The sequence below is a fragment of the Nannospalax galili genome, unplaced genomic scaffold (genome assembly GCF_000622305.1).
Source record: "Nannospalax galili isolate Female #2095 unplaced genomic scaffold, S.galili_v1.0 scaffold18, whole genome shotgun sequence".
Classification (NCBI taxonomy): Eukaryota; Metazoa; Chordata; class Mammalia; order Rodentia; family Spalacidae; genus Nannospalax; species Nannospalax galili.
In genome coordinates, this window is record NW_008346548.1 from 8,254,682 (window position 1) to 8,276,313 (window position 21,632).

General features: G+C 34.8%; 1 protein-coding gene across 1 annotated transcript in view; it reads left to right on the top strand.

Annotated features, from left to right (window-relative positions):
- Stxbp5l (syntaxin binding protein 5 like) overlaps positions 1-21,632 on the top strand; it is a 395,225-nt gene that overhangs the window by 121,481 nt on the left and 252,112 nt on the right. Inside the window, exons 6-7 of the mRNA XM_008842914.1 lie at positions 3,471-3,605; positions 10,767-10,830. Coding sequence (XP_008841136.1) covers positions 3,471-3,605; positions 10,767-10,830 — 199 coding nt within the window. The remainder of the gene's footprint in view (positions 1-3,470; positions 3,606-10,766; positions 10,831-21,632) is intronic.

Here is a 21,632-nt window from a genome sequence, read left to right on the forward strand (position 1 = left end):
GAGAGCATTGGATCATCTGGAACTGAAGTTACAGATGGTTATAGGCTGCCATGTGGGTTCTGGGAACTGAACCCTGGCCCTCTGCAAGAGCAGAAAGTGCTTTAACCACTGAGCATCTCTCTGGTCCCAAATTGATGCTTTTTCTTTATAAAATTGAACTTTTGTAATTTTCATACAATGTAGTTTATGGTATTTGGATCCTCTCCTTTATCTGCACCTCTCCCCACTGCCTCCTGCCTAATTTAATACACACACACACACACACACACACACACACACACACACGGCTTATAGAGTCTGATTTGTGTCCCTAAATGTGCTTCAGTGAGGGTCCATTCCTTAGGCCCACCAAGAGTCCCATCCCTGTAAGACACTGTCTCTCCCCCTCCCAGCAACCATCAATTATCAAAAGTCCCTTAGGTTGTGTTGGGATTTCTTACCCACTTCCCCAAGTCTATGCTGGGATTTTGTCTGGTTTGAGCGTGATGGGACTTGCGCATACTGTCTCCATTGCTGTGAGTTCATACGAGTAACTGACCAGCTATTTGGAAGACTCTGTTTCCTTGTAGTCATCTACCCTCTGCAGCTCTTACAATCTTTCTGGCTCCTCTTCCGTAATAATCCCCGAGCCTTGAGAGGTGGAGATTTGAAGTAAGTGTCCTATTCTGGGATAAGCACTCTGTAGCTTTTTGTTCTCTCTACATTGGCCAGTTGTGGTTTTCTGTGTAAATCACCATCTGTTGCATAAGAAAATTCCCCTGATGAGAGATGCATTCTTTCTATGTGTAGAGGTTGCATTTTATGAAGTTATTCAGTGACGGTTGAATAGATGAGTGAATGAATAGCTAAGAATGGCTTAAATACTTTGTTACAGAAGAATGGTCATCAATATAGATATAGAAACAAGATAATTTTCCAAAATTTTCATATAACAGATAAAAATTATTTGTACAGCAGGTAGTGATAGTAGGAATGAGCTACAAATGAAGACATAACTAATAAGTTAACTTACATAAAGTTGTTAATTATTAAATTATCAAACATACAGCACAAATATAACTGTGCCCTCGCCTTCATTCATGCCAGTTATCTTAAGTAAGCCACACTATTTTATTCAGATAAAGTCTGGACATACTAAATAGTCATTATAACCAATGCAGATTAGTTGAATGATGGATAGTAGATGAAACATTTTTGTCATTAAAGCTCTAGTTTCCTTTTTAATAAGAATCATTAAGAAGTAGTTACTAGTTCATAGAATAGTTCTGTTTCTGTTGGGCTATTCTTCCTGTATTTCTTTTTTCCTGTACTATAAAGTCTGTTGGAATTCTACATCTTACTTCAGGTTTCATTACTGAAACGTGGCAGTTCTCAGACTTAACTGCTGAAAATGACTATCCAATATTGAGGTTTCTTCATGTTCCATTTAAAACCTCTGTGATTGTGCTTTCTCTGTTCTCTTTGTGATTCAGAAACAATAATCTTAAATCTTCTTTAAAACCAGTTTCCTCTTCCTGTTGAAGGGTGAATTGAAAATTGATCCTTCATTGCCTAGAAACATGACCATCAAGTTATTTCCTGTGTAATATTATTAGATATCCCTTGGAGACAGCAATTCTAGACTTTATGTTTTAATTAAAGATTTCCAGTATCATATAGGTTATACATTAATTAGACTATCAATTAACTTTGCAATGATTTGTCATAACAGGTCTTCTGTTTTGGTGCTTTCCACAGGATAGATGAAATTTGGTTCCAAGAGATATATTGTTGAAAAATTCAGTGAAATGGGCTGAGAATATAAACTGTTCACCCCTGTGTAACAGCTCACTCATAAGTTTCACTCTTACATACGTTACAAAATGGAATCATGTTGGAAATTTATCATTTACATTCTTTTTTATGTTGATCTGCCAGCATAATGTCAAAATTCTGATCAGCTCTTCTAACAGTTACTATGTACTGTTTTAAGTAAATTCTAGGAAATGTTATTATGCAATGACACGTGCTGGCAAGATTGTCTGTGAACTTACTCTCTTTTTAGGAGTATCTAGAAAAGCACGATCAAGGCAAATTAGAGAGACTGATAATTATTTAAATAGAAGACTCATTAAATCTCATATTACATATGGAGAAATTCTGATTGCTCTGGCTATGAAACAGGTCTGACCAGAAAGCCCATTATGAAGATGAGACTGGAATAATAAAGCTAACATGTCTGTAATCCCAGAATCCCTACAGTAAAATGGGAGACTGACACAGGAGAATCTCCCTTCAAGCTTGCAGGCCAACTAGCTTAGAATATGAAGTGCAGTGACAAACAGAATAGACTGCCTCAAATTACAGTACAGAGACTGTAAATACAAGTTAGGTGGAAGGGGAGGACCAATACCCAAGGTTGTCCTCTGACCTCCACTGACACAGTGAGGCACATGTGGGCTCTCATATGTGAACAAGTACACAGACATTGACCACACACACACACACACACACACACACACACACACACACAATGGCTCTCTGACCTTAAACATTTTTCTGTTGCTACATAAATGCCAAGCATCTGAAAAGTAAATGATTTATACTCTCATTTAGATGTAACTACCACTTCATTTTGAACTCTGATATTTATCATTGGTGTGTACTTAATTTATCTCTGAAGTGACTTTTATTTAAATAACTAAACAATAAAGCTCAGTGGAAAGATACTAATTTTGTAACTTAACAGGAATTGTTTTTCCCAGCAGTTTTGCCACTTATTAACTCTTAGTCCTGGACAAGAATGAAGAAGAGAAAAAAAAAGACAGAGGGAAAAAATTCAGTCTTAGTTTCCTCTTTGTAAAACAGAAATACATGTATGTGTACATTGCTGTATTTGGAATGACAGTGTAGTTGATCTCATAGAAATAGTGGTTAGAATGATGGATACCAGAAGCAGAGGTCAGGGAAAGAATGTAGGAGACAGGGTTGGGGGTGGGAGAGGTTGATGAATGGTGCTAAGTGTCAGATAAGAACAGGAAGCTCTGGAGTACTTTTGCACAGTACAGAGACTGTAAATACTAGTAACATACTATGCAGTTAATAAAGCTAGAAGAAAAGATTTTGTAAGCTTTTATAATTTAGAGATGATAAACCTGACTTAAACATTATTTATTTTAGTCAAGCATTACATGGTTCCTTATTAGTACCTACAGCTTTTATGTTTTAATGTATCAGTCAAAAATTAAAACTAGATACAATTAAAATCATACCTGTATAGGCACTACTTAATAGTGATTCATTATTGTTTTTAGTGATATATTATTTTTGTCCTATATCCTTTTATTAATAAGTAAATTCTCTCTCAGTGCATACATTTTTTATCATCTATATAGCTATATTTACCTCTTAGAGTAATAATATGTTTAAAGAAAATTAACTGATCAAAATGTAAAACACAGATGTTTTAATTGTAATTTTCTTTCTTTCAGAATTACTTACTGTCATCTACCTTTCCAGAGTAAATGGCTCTATGTTGGAACAGAAAGAGGAAATACACATATTGTAAATATTGAGTCTTTCATTCTTTCTGGATATGTTATCATGTGGAACAAGGCAATTGAATTGTAAGTTTGAACTTGGCTGTCACTTTGTTTGACTAAAATATTTCATATAGTTATGTATCATATTTGAATTATATTTATTTGATAAATCTATTGCTAATTTATAGTTAATTTGAATGAAATTTGCTAAAATAAAGCCATAAATAATTTTAAAATAGATATGATAGTATTAATGTGTGCTATTTTTTAAAAATATTATTTTTGAAGGATTTTTTTATTTTAATATTTTTTATTTTAATATTTTTATTTTATGTGTATGAGGGTATTGCCTGCATGTATGTGAGCGCACCCATGTCGTGCAATGCCTCAGGGGTCAGAAGAGAGCATGGGATTCCCCTAGAACTGGAGTTAAGGACGGTTCATAGCCACCATGTGGGTGTTGGGAATCGAACCCGGGTCCTCTGCAAGAGTAGTCAGTGCTCTTAACCGCTGAGCCATCTTTCCAGCCCCATGTGTGCTATTTTTTAGGTTTTTACAATTACTGTGGCAAATTAAAGCTATATTTACAAACTGGGAAGATAAAACAGGATAACTATGCAATCTACTTCTGATGGAAATCATCTTCTGGTATTATAATTTACCTTAGTATAACTTGAGTAAGAACAAATTGTTTTATATAAATACAATTATATTCAGTAAAAATGATTATTAATGACAATAGTTTATTTTTCTCTTGTCTCATTAAAATATTGTTCTGACTTCAAAGGAGAAACAATCTCCTTCATGATATATACAGAATTATTATTATTATCATCATTATTATTAGTGTGTGTGTGTGTGTGTGTGTATGTGTGTGGTTGATGGCAATTACCATGGGGTTAGTTTTAGCACTAATATTTAAGTTTCTGCATGTGTAAAATGTGTAATTTTGAAACCTATAACTTTATGGACTTCTAGTCTTGCTTATTTGTAGTGTACACATAGATCATTTTCTTTGTTAATGTTTTAATCAGCAGGCAGTTTTTATTTAATAAATTTTAGTTTTATGCATAGTAAGTCCTTAGTTAAGGTATGTTTGACATGAGGTTTATTCATGTTCTCACACATTTGTATCTTAAGTTATTATCTGAAGTTCTCATTAAAATGCTCTATTTTAATGAATCTTGACTCTGTTTTTAAAAATAAGACATTTGCTAAATCTCAATATTTTTATTTTACACCAGATTTCCCAAAGGGTGTTTCATAGATTTTAATAACTTTCAGATTTGTCTTTTGATTTAAACTATGATTTTATTTTTTAAATTGAGATAGTGCCTCACTTTACAACCAATGCTGGCCTTAACCTCACAATCTCCCTACCTCAGTACCCCTAGTCCTGAGATTATAAGCACCTGCCTGGCTTAAAGCATTGATTTTTATAATTTATTTTCTCAGTTTTATAAATGCAAGAATTATCTTTAAAAGATATTCAAACCCAAGTGTGGTGGCACAGTTCTATAGGTGCAGTATATAGGTAAAGGCAGGAGATCTCAAACTCAAGACCACTCTGGGATACATAATAAGAGCTTGTCTTAAAAAAAAAATCAAACTAACAAAAAATAAAAGGTGTCTTTTATTTTAATAAAGTAGTTTTTATTCAATGCTTATTTTTTATTTTTACTTTATGTCTATGAGTGTTTTGTCTGCATGTATGTATCTGTACCATGGATGTGCTGTGTCCACAGAGGCAAGAATAGGTGCTGGATCTTCTGGAACCACAGTTTCAGATGGTTATTTGCCTCCATGTGGGTGCTAGGAACTGAATACAGGTCCTCTGCAAGAATAGCCAGTACTCTTAACCACTGATCCATGTCTCTAGCCCAACACTGAATATTTTTTAGCTTTTCTCTATTTTCAGTGAATTATCTTAATTGTAATTATAATCAATTCCCCAAATTGTAAATAGTTTGTGTTTCAAAAAGGTATATATTGAATTATATCATGGTTATTTGGCATCAGGGACATTTTTTTTCTATAGAAACAATGTTATTTACAGAACATACTATAAAATAGTAGTATAGAATTAAACTGCCACTAAAAATACTTCTATGGGCAAGGTGTGGTGGTATACATCTGTAATCCCAGCACTTGGGAGGTAGAGTCAGGAGAATCACTGGAAGTTCAAAGTTGGTCTGTTGTACATACCAAGTTCCAGGACTACATAGTGAGACTGTTAAAAACTGAGGGGAGAGAAGTGGGAGAAAATCTTTACCAGCTACACATTTGACAGAGGATTAATATCTAGAACATACAAAGAACTCAAAAAGCAAAGAAACAAGAAAATAAATGACCCAATTAAAAGGTGGGCTATAGACCTCAACAGAGAGCTCTCAAACGGAGAAATAAAAATGTCCAAGAAACACCTTTAAAAGTACTCAACATCTTTAGTAATTAGAGAAATGCAGATAAAAACCACTTTAAGATTCCATTATACCCCCAATCAGACTGGCTAAGATCAAGAGAACAAAAACCACCAAATACTAGAGAGGATGTGGAGAAAGGGGACTGCTCATTCACTGCTGGTGGTAATGCAAACTTGTGCAACCACTATGGAAAGGAGTGTGGAGAACTCTCAAAAAAGTAAAATTAAATCTGTCATATGATCCAGTTATAGCACTCCTTGACATATGTATTAGTCACTTTACTGTTGCTGATATAGAAACTCCATGACCAAGGGAACTTATAAAAGGAAGAGTTTATATAGCTTACAGTTCCAAAGGGGCAAGAGTCAGTCCATCATGGTGGAGAGGCATGGTGTAAGAAGTGGCTAGAGGAAGAGTGGAAGCTAAGCTCTCACATCTTCAAGCAGGCACAGGAAGTAGGGAGTGACTCAAGATTTGGCAAAGTTTAAGAACTCTCTAAGCCCACCCCCAGTGATGTGCTTCCTTCAACATGGCCACACCTTCTAAGACCTCCAAAAATAGTGCCATCAACTGGGGACAAAAATGTCCAAATACTTGGAGCCTACAGGGGACTATTTCATTAAAACCATTACATTCCACTCCCTAGCTCCCATAGGCTCATAATCATTTAACATCTAAAATGCATTTAGTCCAACCTTAAAAGTCCCCATAGTCTTTACCAGTCTCAATACTATTTAAGGGTCTACAGTCTTCTAAGACTCAGAGCAATATCTTAACTTTAAGCCCCTGTAAAATCAAAAGGCAAATTACATACTCCCAACATACAGTGGAACCGAATACACATTCCCATTCAAAAAGGGAGGAATAGAGGAATAGTGGAGAAATACCAGACTAAAACAAGACCAAAAAACCAGTAGGGCAAACATCAAATCCAGCAGCTCCATGTCCAATTGCTTGGACTTTACCTCCAAAGGGCTTAGATGGCTCAGCCTCTCTAGCTTTGTAGTGTGAATCAAACATCTCTCTTGGGCTGGTGCCACTCCCTGTATGCAACTCTCCTTGGTAGATATCTCACATCACAAACATCTTCTTGGGGTCTACATTGCCAATCAGCCTTCACCTTCACAGCTTCACACAATGGCCTATCAGGGCTTTCTTTGTTCAGGGGCATCCTTGCTGCATGATGCCTGATCTCAGTGGCTCTCTGAAACGGTGGAGGAAGAAGCAATGACCCATTCACTGTTGCATCTTTCATGCTTCTAAAGCTAGCACCAGGTGAACAACACTGCCAAGTTTAGCTGCAAGTTTGGAATAGACCCTAACCTGTTTTATCTATTTTAGAAGCTTTTCTCTTCAGTGGTTTTCTAGAAGTAGAAACCCCCAGCATTTTCCTTTCACAAGTTGGAACCTTAACTGGGTGTGGTCTTGCCCTGGAAGCACTCTCTCCATTGTTAAGTGTAAATATCTAGGCCTTTCCTTAATCAATTCAATCTCCTTATCAAAGGGATTCTCTTTTAGCACATGCTTTGACCTAGTACTCTTTTTTTTAATCCAAACTGTACATTCTGCATTTCTTCCCCATTTGCTCTTTTTCACTGTAGATCTGCATAATATTCACCATTAGTAGCCACACCACCATTTCAACGTTAGGCTGTCTTGAAACATCCTCCACGAAAGAAATTAGTCCTTTGCTTTTCAACTTAGCCTCAGTCAAGCTTTTTGGCTGTGGGCAGACTCTAGCCAAACTCTTTGTCAGAATATCCCAATTGCTGTGTAAGTCCTTATTTACCTCTGGAACTACTTTGTTCTCAGCACTCCTTTCTTCCAGCACTCTTTCTTTCCTACTAGAATGGTCTGTTAAGCTCTGCTTACAGCAATCAACCACTCTTCTAGTCCAAACTTAATCTCCCACATTCCTCAAAAAACTCACATGGTCAGGTTCTTCACAGCCAACAGCCCACTCTCTGGTACCAATTACTGTAATGGTTACTTTTCTGTTGCTATTATAGAAACATTAACCAAAGCAACTTATAAAAGGAAGCATTTATTTGAGCTTATGGTTATGAGGGGCAAGAGTCCATCATGGCGGGAAGGCATGGTGGCAGAGGTGGCTGGAACAGGAGCAGAAAGCTGAGCACTCACATCTTCAATCAGGCAAGGGAAGCAAGATAGCAACTCTGAGATCTGGCAAGGCTAAAGAACTCTCTAAGCCCACCCCCAGTGATGTGCCTCCTCCAGCATAACCATGCCTTCTAAGACCTCCCAAAACAACATATCCAACTGGGGACAAAACGTCTAAATACTTGGAGCCTATAGGGGACATTGTCATTTAAACCACCACAGCATATACCCAAAGAACTCATCCTACTGTAGAGATACCTGTACATTCATGTTGGTTGCTGCTCTCTTCACATTAGATTTTGATAAAATTAGATTTAAAAATATTTATATGGGAAATGTTTATTCTAGGCTATAGCATGTAAATAGCAGTATTAGCATACTTTCTTTTTCTTCCTTTAAAAAAATCTTTTTGAAGGAAGGTCTCTCTGTATTCTATAGCCTTGTAGCCCCCACTGACCTGGACTAGCTGTGTAGACCAGGCTGGCTTCAGTCTCACAGAAATCCACCTGTCTCTGCTTCCCAAGTACTGGGATTAAAGGTGTATGCCACCACACCCAATATGTTTTCTTTTTTAAAATAAACACAATATATTTATTTTTATTTTATGTGTATGTGTGTTTTGCCTGCATATATATATATATATATATATGTGTGTGTGTGTGTGTGTGTGTGTGTGTGTGTGTATCATGTGGGTGCCCAGTGTCTGTGCAGGCCAGAAGAGGGTATTGGATACCCTGGAACTAGAATTATGGATGGTTGTGAGCCACCCTGTGGGTACTGAGAACTGTACCTGGATCTTCAGCAAGAGCATCAAGTGCTCCTACAGCTGCGTCACCTCTTCAGTCTCAGCATTAGCATTTGTAAAAGTTCAACATTTTTTTCTACATATAATTAAAATTTGGTAATGAAAATCAGAATTAAGTGACAAGTTGAGGTTTCTGGTTATCAAACAAATTCATTGAGCACTATTATTTGAGAAGACACAGTTACATTAAAAAGTAATTGGGAATTATTGAAAATATAATGTGGTACTCCATAAGAAAGAAACCTAATAAAGACCTAGGGCCTCAGAGAAGTATGGCTATGATGAACTCTGATGAGTTTGAGTTAGATGAATGAAGAATCTGGATGCAGGCAACAGTGTCTCAGGCAGAGGGAACATTGTTTAAAGGATGAAATGTGAATTTTTATGTCTACAAATTTTAAGTAGTTTTTAAATGTAATGGCTAGGGGAGAAGATGGAAAGAGCTAAAGAGCTAAAGCTGAGGGGGTTGGGTATCAAGGCACAAATGGCCTTGGAAGCCCATTTGAAAAATTTGGACTTAAGAAACATTTAAACTTTTCTTAGAACACCACACTTATGTGTAAGTGGTATGTTACACATGGTATGAGCATATAAAGAACTAAAAACACTAGAAACTTTCCATTGTAACCTCATGTAACTTTCTTTTTCAAGAATATACTCTAGAATACAAAAAGGAATTTTGATTTTCAACTGTCATAACAATCACAATACATACTATTGAATATGTGCTATGTTTTGCCATTAAATTAAGTACTCTATATATATAATTTTTAATCCTCATAGTTACTCATTAAGGTCCATGGTACTATCTCCATTGTTAGATAAGAAAATATAGCTATGAATGGGATTGATCTGTTCTTAGAATTGAGCAACATCGTGTGTGTGTGTGTGTGTGTGTGTGTGTGTGTGTGTGTGTGTGTGCATGTATTCCTCTTTGTCACTCCCAGGAATTAGTATAACGGGAACTAACTCAGCATTACTTCATTATCACTTTTTTTTCTAATTTAAATTAGTTCTTAAGATTTGAATAGTCTTTATTGTTTTGAACAGGGTCTTCATGGATTTCATGTATGCTTGAGAATGAAGTAGAAGTCTATCAATTCTGTCACAGTAGGATTAACCAGGCACAACTGTATCATGAAAAGGATTGTGGAAAATTTAGAAATAACTCTCTAGACATGTCAGAAGATATCATATTTAGCCATGACATACTCATATTCAATAATCATATATTAAATTAGATATTGTAAAGAAAACAGGCCAGAAAATCAATAGAATAAGTCAAATTGACAAGGTCCTTTTAAGAGGATGCTATTAGACACCTAGTTATTTATTATTGATTACACTAGATAGTAAGATAAACTAGACATAATAAATGAATTAAATTTCTGCACCTAGTCTGTTTTCTCTAAGATGGCTTCACTAAAAAGTCACTAGAGCATTTCTTTTTAAATACAAGATGTCACTGTACTTTTCTTCAGGGGCAAAGTTAGAGGAAATTTCATGTCAAGGGAAATATTAAATCAGGTAAGTACTTTACACTTTGGTTGGAATAGTTTTATTGTGTCAGCCTTGTGGCTTTAGCATTTGTTTGTATAAATATTTCATTAAAATTATTCAAGGACTCATAGATGCCAAATATTTAATGCAAAGTACTCTTTTTTGCAGAGCTTTGTTATCAAATTTTATTTTTTTAAATAAAAAACCATACACATAAAAAATTTTAAACTCAGACTTCTCTAATAGGAAGAACAAAGGTAGTTCATAAAAACAGTCAAAATTTCAAGTGACTCTGAGACCTAACCCCACAATATTGGCAGTTTGTTCCAGTATGATCTTAATTTCTGTCATTTCTGATATTTACTTTTTAATTATTGTGTTTAATTGATTTAACAGATCCACCAAGACTCATCCAGGTCCAGTTGTACATTTAAGTGATAGTCCAAGAGATGAAGGGAAAGTAAGTAGGCTACCATTAATCTTGCTTTTATTTTCCTTATTCTTAGAAAAAATATTTCTAACTATTATTTGATATATAACAACTAGCTCAATTTGTAGCATTCAATGGCGTCTAAAGTTACTACTTGTTGAAATTATGAATGAACAAGTGAACAAATAAATGAATGACTCATGCTATGGATGCTCTAAAGTTTAAGTTAAGCCTTGATGCTAAATTGATACTTAATTCTGGAAGGTAACAGAGAGTAGCTTTTATTTTGAAATATTCTAGATTGAATTTAACTAACGTATTATTAATCATGCCTCTGTTACTCAGTTTTGATGTTGACAAATGACCAATATTCAGTAACATAAATTAGATAATTTTGATTTTATAAATATGTACTAATATAGAAAATATTTCTCTATTATACTATATATTATATATATACTATATATATTATAACTATAATTATCAACTTAACTGGATTTAAAAATGCCATAACTTAAACTTTAGAGCAATTAAAAGAATTAGTTAAGCATACCTCTGGATGTGTCTGTGACAGAGTTTCTGGGGACAGTTAGATAGTAAGGGCTCTGGCATGAGGTCTCCTAATATGATGGTATTATTGGAAGGTGGCAGAAGGAGGATACTGAGCCTAGTTAGAGGAAGTAGACCACTGGGGGGGGGTCCTTGGAGGTATTTCTGCCCTGTTTTTTTTCCCTATATGTACTGTCTCTGTTTCCTGACCCTCCATGATATGAACTGCTCTTTTCTGCCTCGTCCTCTGGACTATGGTGGACTAAACCCTCTGAAACCATGAACCATAATAAATCTTTTCTTCTGTTAGTAGGTATCACAGATATATTAGGCAAAGCTATGCATAAGTAACCAACACACTATGAGATTAGAGAAATAGTCCCTGTTCACCTTGATTATTTCATAATTTGCCTTTGATTATGAAACAGTTAATAACATAACAATATCTAAAAATTATTATGAATCTCTTGTAAAATATATAATTTTTCTAGGTACCATGCAGAATATTAATAAAGTACTTACCTTCAAAGGATAAGAACTCAGTTACTCAGTCTAACAATAATTGAACTCAGAAGGCAAATCTGCCTGATTAAACAACATTAAATGTCTCTAAATTGATCTATAAATACAATGTAATTCCAACCAGGTACTGTCAGAGCTTATTTTTGAAGAATGCACAAGATTATTTTAAAATTTACCAGAAAAAAATATTTAAGAGTAGTCAAGACATTTTTGAAAAAGAAACACAATATGATTTTTGGTACAAGGGTATAGGAGGAGAAGACTAATGCTATTTTAGTAGATATTCCTGAAATCTTTCAGGCATTTGAAAAAATGTTGTAAATTTTAGAGAAGATACTTTGGGGCATGATTAACTTATGAATAAACAGCATTAGATAGTTGGCTATCCAGTTTGAAAAACACGAGTATCATTCACAGTAGAAAGTATTTGGAGAAACTTACAGGATATAGGTTGTCACCATGAAGTTAGAGACACATTCATACATAAAATCTAAAGCTTTAAGAAATGCTGCAGCAAGATGCAGGTAGGTAAGTGGGAGATAGTATTTTCTATTTGTAATAGACAAGTAGTGAATGTACAGAATATAAAGAACTTGTATTGCATCCATGTCTTTTGTGATAAGAAATCAATAGAAAACGTTCAGTTAACAAATCAGGAAATAAAATGTTCTATAAGTATATAGAAATATGAATGTAAGTATAGTAGAAAGGGTAGCTATAAGAAAGCAAGGGCCAGGCATAGTGGCACATGCTTTAATCCCAGCACTTGGGAGGCAGAGGTAGGTGGATCTCTGTGAGATTGAGGCCAGCCTGCTCTACATAGTGAGTTCCAGGTCAGCTGGGGCTACAGGGAGACCCTGCATCAAAAAGACCAACAAAAAAAAAAAAAAAAAAAAAAAAAAAAAGAAAGAAAGAAAGAAAAAGAAAAAAGAGAATGAGAGAAGGAGGGAGAGGGAGAGGGAAGGAGGAAGGAAGGAAGGAATAAAGGAAGGAATAAAGAAAGAAATTCAGGTAGGGCTTGTGAGATGGCTCAGTGGTAAAGGCACCTACACCTAAGTTGCAGCAATCCCCAAGCCCACGCTATGGAAGGAGACAACCAGAGCTTAGTGAGTCCCCAGGTTGTCTTCTGACCTCCATATGTGTGCTCAACTCCATGCTTACATGTACATACATGCACACAAAGGAAATAAGTAAAGGTGAAAAAAAATACTTTAAGCAACAATAAAATCCTGTTTCAGGATTCAATGGTTCGACCATTTGTTGCTCTTGCAAAGGACTGGAGTTTGGTTCCCTGAACACATGTCAGGTGGCTCACAGAAGCTTGTAACTCCATCTCTAGGGGATCCAGCAGCACCCTATTCTGCCGCCCCCCCCAGCACCTGCATGCACACACATATAAATAAATAAATAAATAAAAGAAGTCTGTATAAAAAAGAATTGAAAGCATAGTTTTACTCTAGCAAGCAAAGTTTGGAAATGAGGAGAAGACATCCTTACTAGTAGTCAGGAAAATGAAATGTACCACTTTCTAATCAGACTGGCAAAATGCTAAAAATTAAACTATTAATAAATAATAGTAAAAGCATTGGAATAGGATGCTGACATATATGTATGTACTGCTATGAGAAACAGTATCATAGACGTTTAAGACATGTTTCTAATTGTTACCTAATCTATTTCACATATTTATACAAGTTATGTGGATAAGGAGCAAAATAATAAAGCAACTTGAATGTCTATTAATAGAAGGTTGAGTAAATTAATGCCAAAACGCTCATAGTGGAAAGTTCTTTAAGGCACATTTTAAAAAGAAATTTGCAAAGTAGTAAGGTGTAGAACCACTTGAATGATGCATTTGGATTAGTTTTATGTACTGCATGCCCCAGAAAAACAGCCTAAAAGAATAAATACAAATCTGGGGAGGAAACAGAGATGAGATTGAGAAAAATGATAAAAGGTATTCCTGTTTTGTTTGTATTATTCAAATTCTATGAAAGAATATGGTGTGTGATGATTGTATTACTGACAAAAAAGAATGCAAAAATAAATGGACATTGATGCCAGAATACTACTCTGAATTGTTTGAATTGTGGCTCTACAGACTATTAGTATATAACTCAGAATAAATCTGTTAACTTCTTGTATTTAACTTCTTGTAGGCCGGTTTTTCAGCTTTTCTATCTTCGTCACATACAAGGTTTTGATTTTTCTATATTCAATGTTTTCAGTCATTTTATTTGATTCTTTTTTTTTTTTTTTTGAGGCAGGGTCTCCCTGTAGCTTCAGCTTTTCTGGAACTTACTATGTAGACCAGGTTGGCTTTCATTTCCCAGAGATCCACCTGTCTCTGTCTCTAGAGTGCTGGGATTAAAGATGTGAGTTACCATGCCCAGATGTCTTTCCCTTCTTGAAAAAAATATAACCCTACTTTTTCTGTTAATTTTAAAGAGCTGCATGTCACAATTAAATTTATGCATAATTTATTGTATGTTAATTTGATATAGGGATATACTTTTATTTTGTATATCTAATTAATCTGCTTATTAGATTTAGCTTCCCACTGATTTGCAAGACTTCTCATTTATGTGTCAAGTTTCTGTATTTTAGCAAGTCTGAGATTTCTCCTTGGTTGTTCATTGTATCTATTATTGTACTAATGACACATTTATAGGTTATAACAACTTGCAAATTGTTTGAACAGAAGACAAGCTGATCCCCTTCTTCTCAATCACTTTGGCTATTTATGACCCTTTATTTTATTATATTATGTGAATTTTAGAATCATCTTTTTAAGTTTCATATAATTTTCAGGGACGTTGTTTGTATAATTTAGAGAAAATTTAATTTTAGATATGGTTGTTCCATCTATGAGCACAATATATTTGGCTTTTGCTTTCCTTTATATTTTTTATATAACTATAATATTTTCCATGAGTCTTAAATATCTTTTGGTAGCTTAAATCTCTATACATTGTAGATTTATAGCTGTTATGACTTAACTTTCTTTTTAAACACTTATTTAGACTCTGTGTGTATGTGTGTGTGTGCGTGTGTGTGTCTCTGTCTGTCTCTGTCTCTGTCTCTGTGTCTATGTGCTGCCAGTGTAAATGAACCTGTCACGGGTGTGTGTACAAGTTGAAGGAAAATTTTGTGGAGTTAGTTTGCTCTTTTCACCTTGTGGGTTCTTTGGATTGAACTCAGGTCAATGGACTCAGCAGCAAGTGATTGTGCCCAGTTGAGCCAGCTTGCCAATCCCTCACTTCATTTTCTTAGTCAGTTTGATAATAGTTGATTTTTAGCATATAAAATATTGTCACTGTTTTTCAAAACTGAAGACATTATTGTTTTAAAAATATCTGACTTAGAATCTCTGGCATAGCCCATTTATGAAAGTATGACAAATGTAGATAACTTTTTGGCTTTTTTCCTTCCCAATATTGATAGTTATATGTATCTTAATTTTTTTTGTTGGCCAAGAACTAGCACAGTCTTTAGTGTAAATGATTTCTTCCTGGATTTGGGGATTTACCTAACAAGTTGAGACCCTATATTCTGTCCCTACCACAAAAAAGGACAAAAATGTTTCCATGTATTTCTAGTATTCTAAAAGTTTTAAATTATAAATGGTGGTGAATTTCATTAAATGGGTTTCTACATGTATCAAGATAACTATCTCTTATTTGTTAATTTGTTGAAATATTTTAATAGATTTTCCTATTTAAACATTTTTGAATTTCTACAATGAATTCAACTTGAAGAGGAAAGCTTCCCTTCAATACTTGATGATAAAGTGAAAACAGAAACAAAGTTTACTTCTAGATATTTTGTTTGAGGCTATTGTGACTTGGAGGGTTTCATTGTGTACTCTTTTACTGATTGCTTGTTATTGATATATAGAAATGCTACTGATTTTTGTAAATTGATTTTATATCCCACTACTACTTTGCTGAAAGTATTATTTCTAGAGGAATTTTGGTATCTCTTACATATATTATCTCCAAATAGTAACTTGACCTCTTCCAATTAATCCCCCTTTAATTTCCTTCTCTTTTATTGCTCTAGCAAGATTTTCAAACACTATATTAAAAAGCAGTGGAGATAGTGGACAATCTTGTCTGGTTCCTGATTCTAATGGGAATGCTTTCAGATTTTTTCTATTTAGAATGATGTTGATTGTGGTTTTGTTATACATAGCTTTAATTATGTTGAGGTATGCTCCCTCCAGTCCAATTCCCTCTAGGACTTTTAACATGAATGCATGTTGTATTTTGTCAAAGTCTTTTTCTGCACCCGAGATGACCGTGTGATTTTTGTCTTAAGTCCATTTATATGATTTTTTCCATTTATTGACTTATGTATATTGAACCATCCCTGCATCTCTGGAAAAAAAGGCAACTTGATCATGGTGAATAATCTTTTTCATGTGTGTCTATATGCAGTTTGCAAGTATTTGGTTCAGAATCTTTGCATCTACGTTCATTAAGGACATGGGCCTAGTTTTCTTTTTTGCTGTGTCTTTACCTGTTTTGGATACTAGAGTGATACTGGTTTTATATAAAGAGTTTGGGAGTTCTCCTTCTGTTTCTATCTTTTTGAATAATTTAAGAAGTATTGGTTGTAGATCTTTGAATGTCTGGTAGAATTCTGCTATGAATCCATCTGGACCTGGACTTTTTTTTTCAGTTGGGAGGTTCTATATTGCTGTTTCAATTTTATTATTTGTTATGGGTCTGTTTAAGTATTAATCTCTTCTTGGTTTAATTTGGTGGGTTTCCGTGAAGTTAGAAATTCATCCATTTCTTTTAGATTCTCAAATTTAATAGAGTATAGATTTTTAAAGTATTCCCTTATAATGTTCTGAAGTTTTTGTGGTGTTTCCCTTTTCATCTCTGATTTTGTTAAATTAGATTTGCACTTTTTTCTTTCTGCCTATATTGTTTAACTTTTCAAAGAACCAGTTCTTAGATTTATTGATTCCTTGTATTGTTTTGGTTGTTTCTATTTCATTAATTTCTGCTCTATTTGAGTTTGGTTTATTCTTGCAGTCTTCCAGAGTCTTGTGTTATACTATTAAGTCATTTACACGTGCTCTTTCTGAATTTTTTTTATGTAGGCACCTTGAGTTATAAATGTCCCTCTTAGGATTGCTTTTAAAGTATCCCAGAAGTTTTATTGTGTTGTATTATCATTTTTATTTAATTCCAGGAATACTTTTATTTCTTTCTTAATTTCTTCTTTGACCTATTCATATCCAGGAGTGTGTTGTTTCATCTCCATGAGTTTGTGTAGGTACTAGAGCTTCTTTTGCTGCTGATTATAAGCTTTGCTGCATTGTGGTCTGATAAAATGCATGGAATTATTTCAATTTTTTGGTATTTGTTGAGGTTTGTTTTAAGCCCAAGTATGTGGTGAATTTTAAAGAAACTTGCATAGGCTGCTGAGTAGAAAGTTGCTCATATGAACTTGCAACAATGGTGAAAGCATGCCCAAGACCCATTTGACTCAATCAGCAAAAAACTCAGCATAGAACTGAGGAAATAGGCAGCAAGCCCCAACCTTAGCTCAGGAACTATTGGTAACTGATTACTGCTGGCTGACGGAGAGCTGATCTTCTTTAAGGAAGTGACTCTAGATAGGCTGACTAGACTTCAGTGGACTAACTTGCACTGAGGGACATCTGAGTACAAATAGTTGACTGGCTAGGCCTTAACATATATGACAGAATGTATAAATTCTAATTGGGGGCTGCTGTGGGGGCATGGATCAGGGAGGGTGTCTAAATTTGATTAAGATCTATTATGTGAAATGCACAAAAACTCATAAAAATATAAATTAAGAAAATATTGCCATTAGGGTTTCTACCAAAGCAAGATAGTATCATAGAGTAAAAAATAGGCCATCTTTTCCCCTGAGATATTTCTAAGGACACTGCATCAATCTCTCAAATAACAAAAGGCTGTCTTGTACTGAGAGATTCCTGTATGGGATATAGTGATGAATCCATCTTTTTGGATTCTCCCAGTTTTCTTTGTCTCCAAGATGCCTTGCTGTTTGCTTCACTTCAGGTTTGGCAGGTTAATTAACTTCTTATAGTGCTACTTCTTGAAGTTTACTAGCCTTATCCTGCATCTCTGATTGCTCTCATTTAGTGGATTCAGAAGGTATGCCACAACATAAGGTATGCCATCAAGTTCCCCTAGCTGTTGCTGAAGGGATCAAATGATGTAACTCTGTAGTAGAGAGATGTTAATTTCCCATGGAGAAATGTTAACCAATGTCAGACAAGAGACAATAAATAAATTCTTCTCCTGCCCTCCTTTGACTGGGTTGCTCTCAATCATAATTAGAGACATGCTACAGGTCTATACTGATGAAACACCTGCTAAATGACTGTAGATGTCTTTTATGCTTCTCCCCCTGAAATAATGAAATAATAATGATCATAATAATATTGAATCATCTTGCTTTTATTTTACTTTTTCTTTAGTATTACAATACAGAGAGTATATTTTTTTGTGAAAATTTAGCACGTGAGCCTTGCCTCACGCTTGCTTTCATAGAACTCTGGTTTAGATAATAGTAAATCACAATGTCTGTGGCTACTTTCTTGCATAAAGAACAAAGCTAAGCATCTGTGAAACAGACTACATGGCTTTCAATGTCTATATTTACTGTTTGGCCGTTTACATAAAAAGTTTTCTGACTCCTAGATTTAGACTAGGGGATTAGATTTATTTAGAATTGAATTGTCTTCTTTCTAAAATCAAAGAACCTATTGAAAGTACCAAGTTGAATGGTATTAAACCCAATCATAAAATAACATCACAATTACTTGAACATTTTCCTGTGAGTAATTAGGATGAGGGGCTGCTAGAAAGGTAAGACATTGAGAGATCAAGTATTTGTGTTGCTTAGCTGATATGAAATAATGATGATTATAATGATTCAGGTATAAAACAGTTTCCTTTGATGCCACTGGCTACTCTTTCAGAGGACCCTGATTGGGTTCCCAACACCCATATGGTGGCTAACAATGGTCCATAACTCCAGTTCCAGGAGATCTGATAACCTCTTCTGGTCTCCATGGGCACTGCATGGCACCCAGTGGCCTTATATACATGCAGGCAAAACACTCAGACACATAAAATAAAATTTAGAAATTAATTTTAAAAAATATATATTTAAAGGAACTCTTAAGATCAGCTGTGGTGTTGTATGCCTTTAATCCCAGCACTCAAGCAATCTGTGAGTTTGAAGACAACCTGTTCTACATAGCGAGTTCTAGGCCAGCCTAGGCTCCATAGTGAGTTGCTGTCTATCAAAAAAAAAAAAAAAAAAAAGGAACTCTTAATGCTTGCACCTCTAGGATAAATTGTACAATTATACTAAAATTAGATTTAAGAACTGTTTATAAGGAAACCAATTGCATTGCTTCCATCATCTCATTTGCTAACCAGAGCCATTATTAGAAAATAGTATTACAAGATAACAACCATATCTTTTGGATTCAGTATTAAAGAAGGAATTAGAAGACTCAGGAACTAAAAGTATTAAAAAAGAATATATTCTATGCCCAAGTAAGTTGCTTCTTGATGGCTCCCCAGGGGCCTTTAAGGACACTGTGTCTACTTAACCTAATAAGGAACTCCAGAAAGGCAGTAACATATTTGCAAAGCTGGGTAGTGGACATCCTTTTTAGGCCTTTGTTGGAAGTAGGAGACAATGGCAAAGAGCCAGTCTCCATAATGTCTATGATTAAATATCATAGATTGGGAGAGGCCAGGTGGCAATATTGAACCATCTGTCAGTATGGACATAAATGACTGTAACAAGTCTGGGGTGGCAGTGCTTGAATCTATGGTACTAGCTAATTTATCATGATGTTTCTAGGAACAAAATTACATGGGCAGCTGACTGGGATTTTGTTTGATTTGTATATTCAGAAAAAAAATCAAGAGTAGTTTAGTTCTTTCCACTCACATGGAAAATCACACCATCAACCTTCTAGATATGTCAGTTCAGAAATTCATTTTCCCTTGATGAAAGATTCTGAAATGTCCTCATAAATACATGTGTTAATTATTGAGGTGTTACAATCATTTTTAGAGGAAACCATTTTTAGGTCAATTATCTATCAGGGAAAATCAGGCATAATATTGATAAATCCAAACAGTATTGTCATTCTCCAATTAGTGGTAAGTTGTATGGAACTAAAACCAGGTGATAAATCAGTTTTAACCCAGGACTAAGCTCCCAATAGATCCATTTATATGTAATGTATCTAGTTTTTTAAAATGTTTAATTTGGACTGATCTGCTTAGTATTTGGATTAATACTCCTATTATATTAATACTCCTATTAGTATTTTGATAATAAAACCTACTGGTTTCCTGACATTATATTTAGAGGCACAGCAGGTTCAGAGAATATAACTCTCTCTGGAAACTCTCAGTCTATTAAGATTGTTGTCAGAAAAAATGATGCATCTCCAAAGGAGCAACATAGAATAGACTAGCTAGACTTGAATAATTTGATGATACACTTGCAGTAGTCAATAATATATTCCTGTTTTATTCTGTTGTGTGGATTCTACAAAAAACAAGATGGATCAAAGCTGGTAATATTAAAATTATTGTAAAATTAAGTAAGTAATGGTTTCAATCACAGCTGCATTGCTATCGGTAACTTTGATTAGTGCAAAATCAGCACAATCTAATGGATTTCTTAAACAGTTATTGCTTTATTGAAACTTTTCTCACTATACATCAGCAGATGAGATCAAATGCAGTTTTTTATAAGAATGAACAGGCATAAAACTTCACAGTCTTTCCTCAAAATTATTATTTCTGCCTTCTATAATATGTCTCAGGAATCTTGATTATCTGGATATTCTTTAGAGAGCATACCAATTCACTTATGGGATATATAGTACAAATTGGATCTGCTAAGGAGAAGTGGCAAGTACTTATGTAATTCCTCAGATTTTTTTGTATCAGTGGTTGGAAGGGAAATTGCACAAAGCCCAGGGGCTGCCTCATATATGATGATGAGAATTTAATTTAAGGCATTCAGGGATTTCTTAAAGTATAACACTTCTCCTTTCTAAGAAAGTGTAACTGGGGGGCCTTTTTATTTTATTTATTTTATTTCTTCCTTATCTAATTTAAATTTTTATTTTTTTCAGAGTTTCATACATGAGTACTGTACTTATATCATCATTTCCACCTTCCACTTTTCCCCTTCAAACTTCCCCTCCTGTTCCACACCCCACTCCCTATCAAATTCATGACGTCTTCTTTAATTTTATATGTCCCTCCAACCCTTAACTGACAATAGACCTCAGGGAGTGGTGGCACCTTATGAGCTCATCCCTCATCAATGACTGAATATTGAAAGGCTTAATTATGTAGAGGTCTTATGCAGATAATCGCAACTGTTGTTAGTTTGTAAGTGCAAGGCCATGTCATGTCTGGAAAACCGCATTCCACAGAATTCTATCACTTCCTCCCTCTGGCTGCTATATTCTTTCTACCCTCTTCCATGATGTTCTCTGAACCTTGGAGGGAGTAATATAGATGTACCATTTAGGCTGAGCAATCAATAAATTGTCCTTTCTAAAATAGATATTATATTCATTGAGTCATAACATTGGGTAGGAGAAATGATAAATTCAGGAGTCAGTCTTGAGCTCCTCAAAACACATGAGTAAATTAGATACATAGAGATCCCAGAATTCCATCTGTTACAACAATGCATTTCTT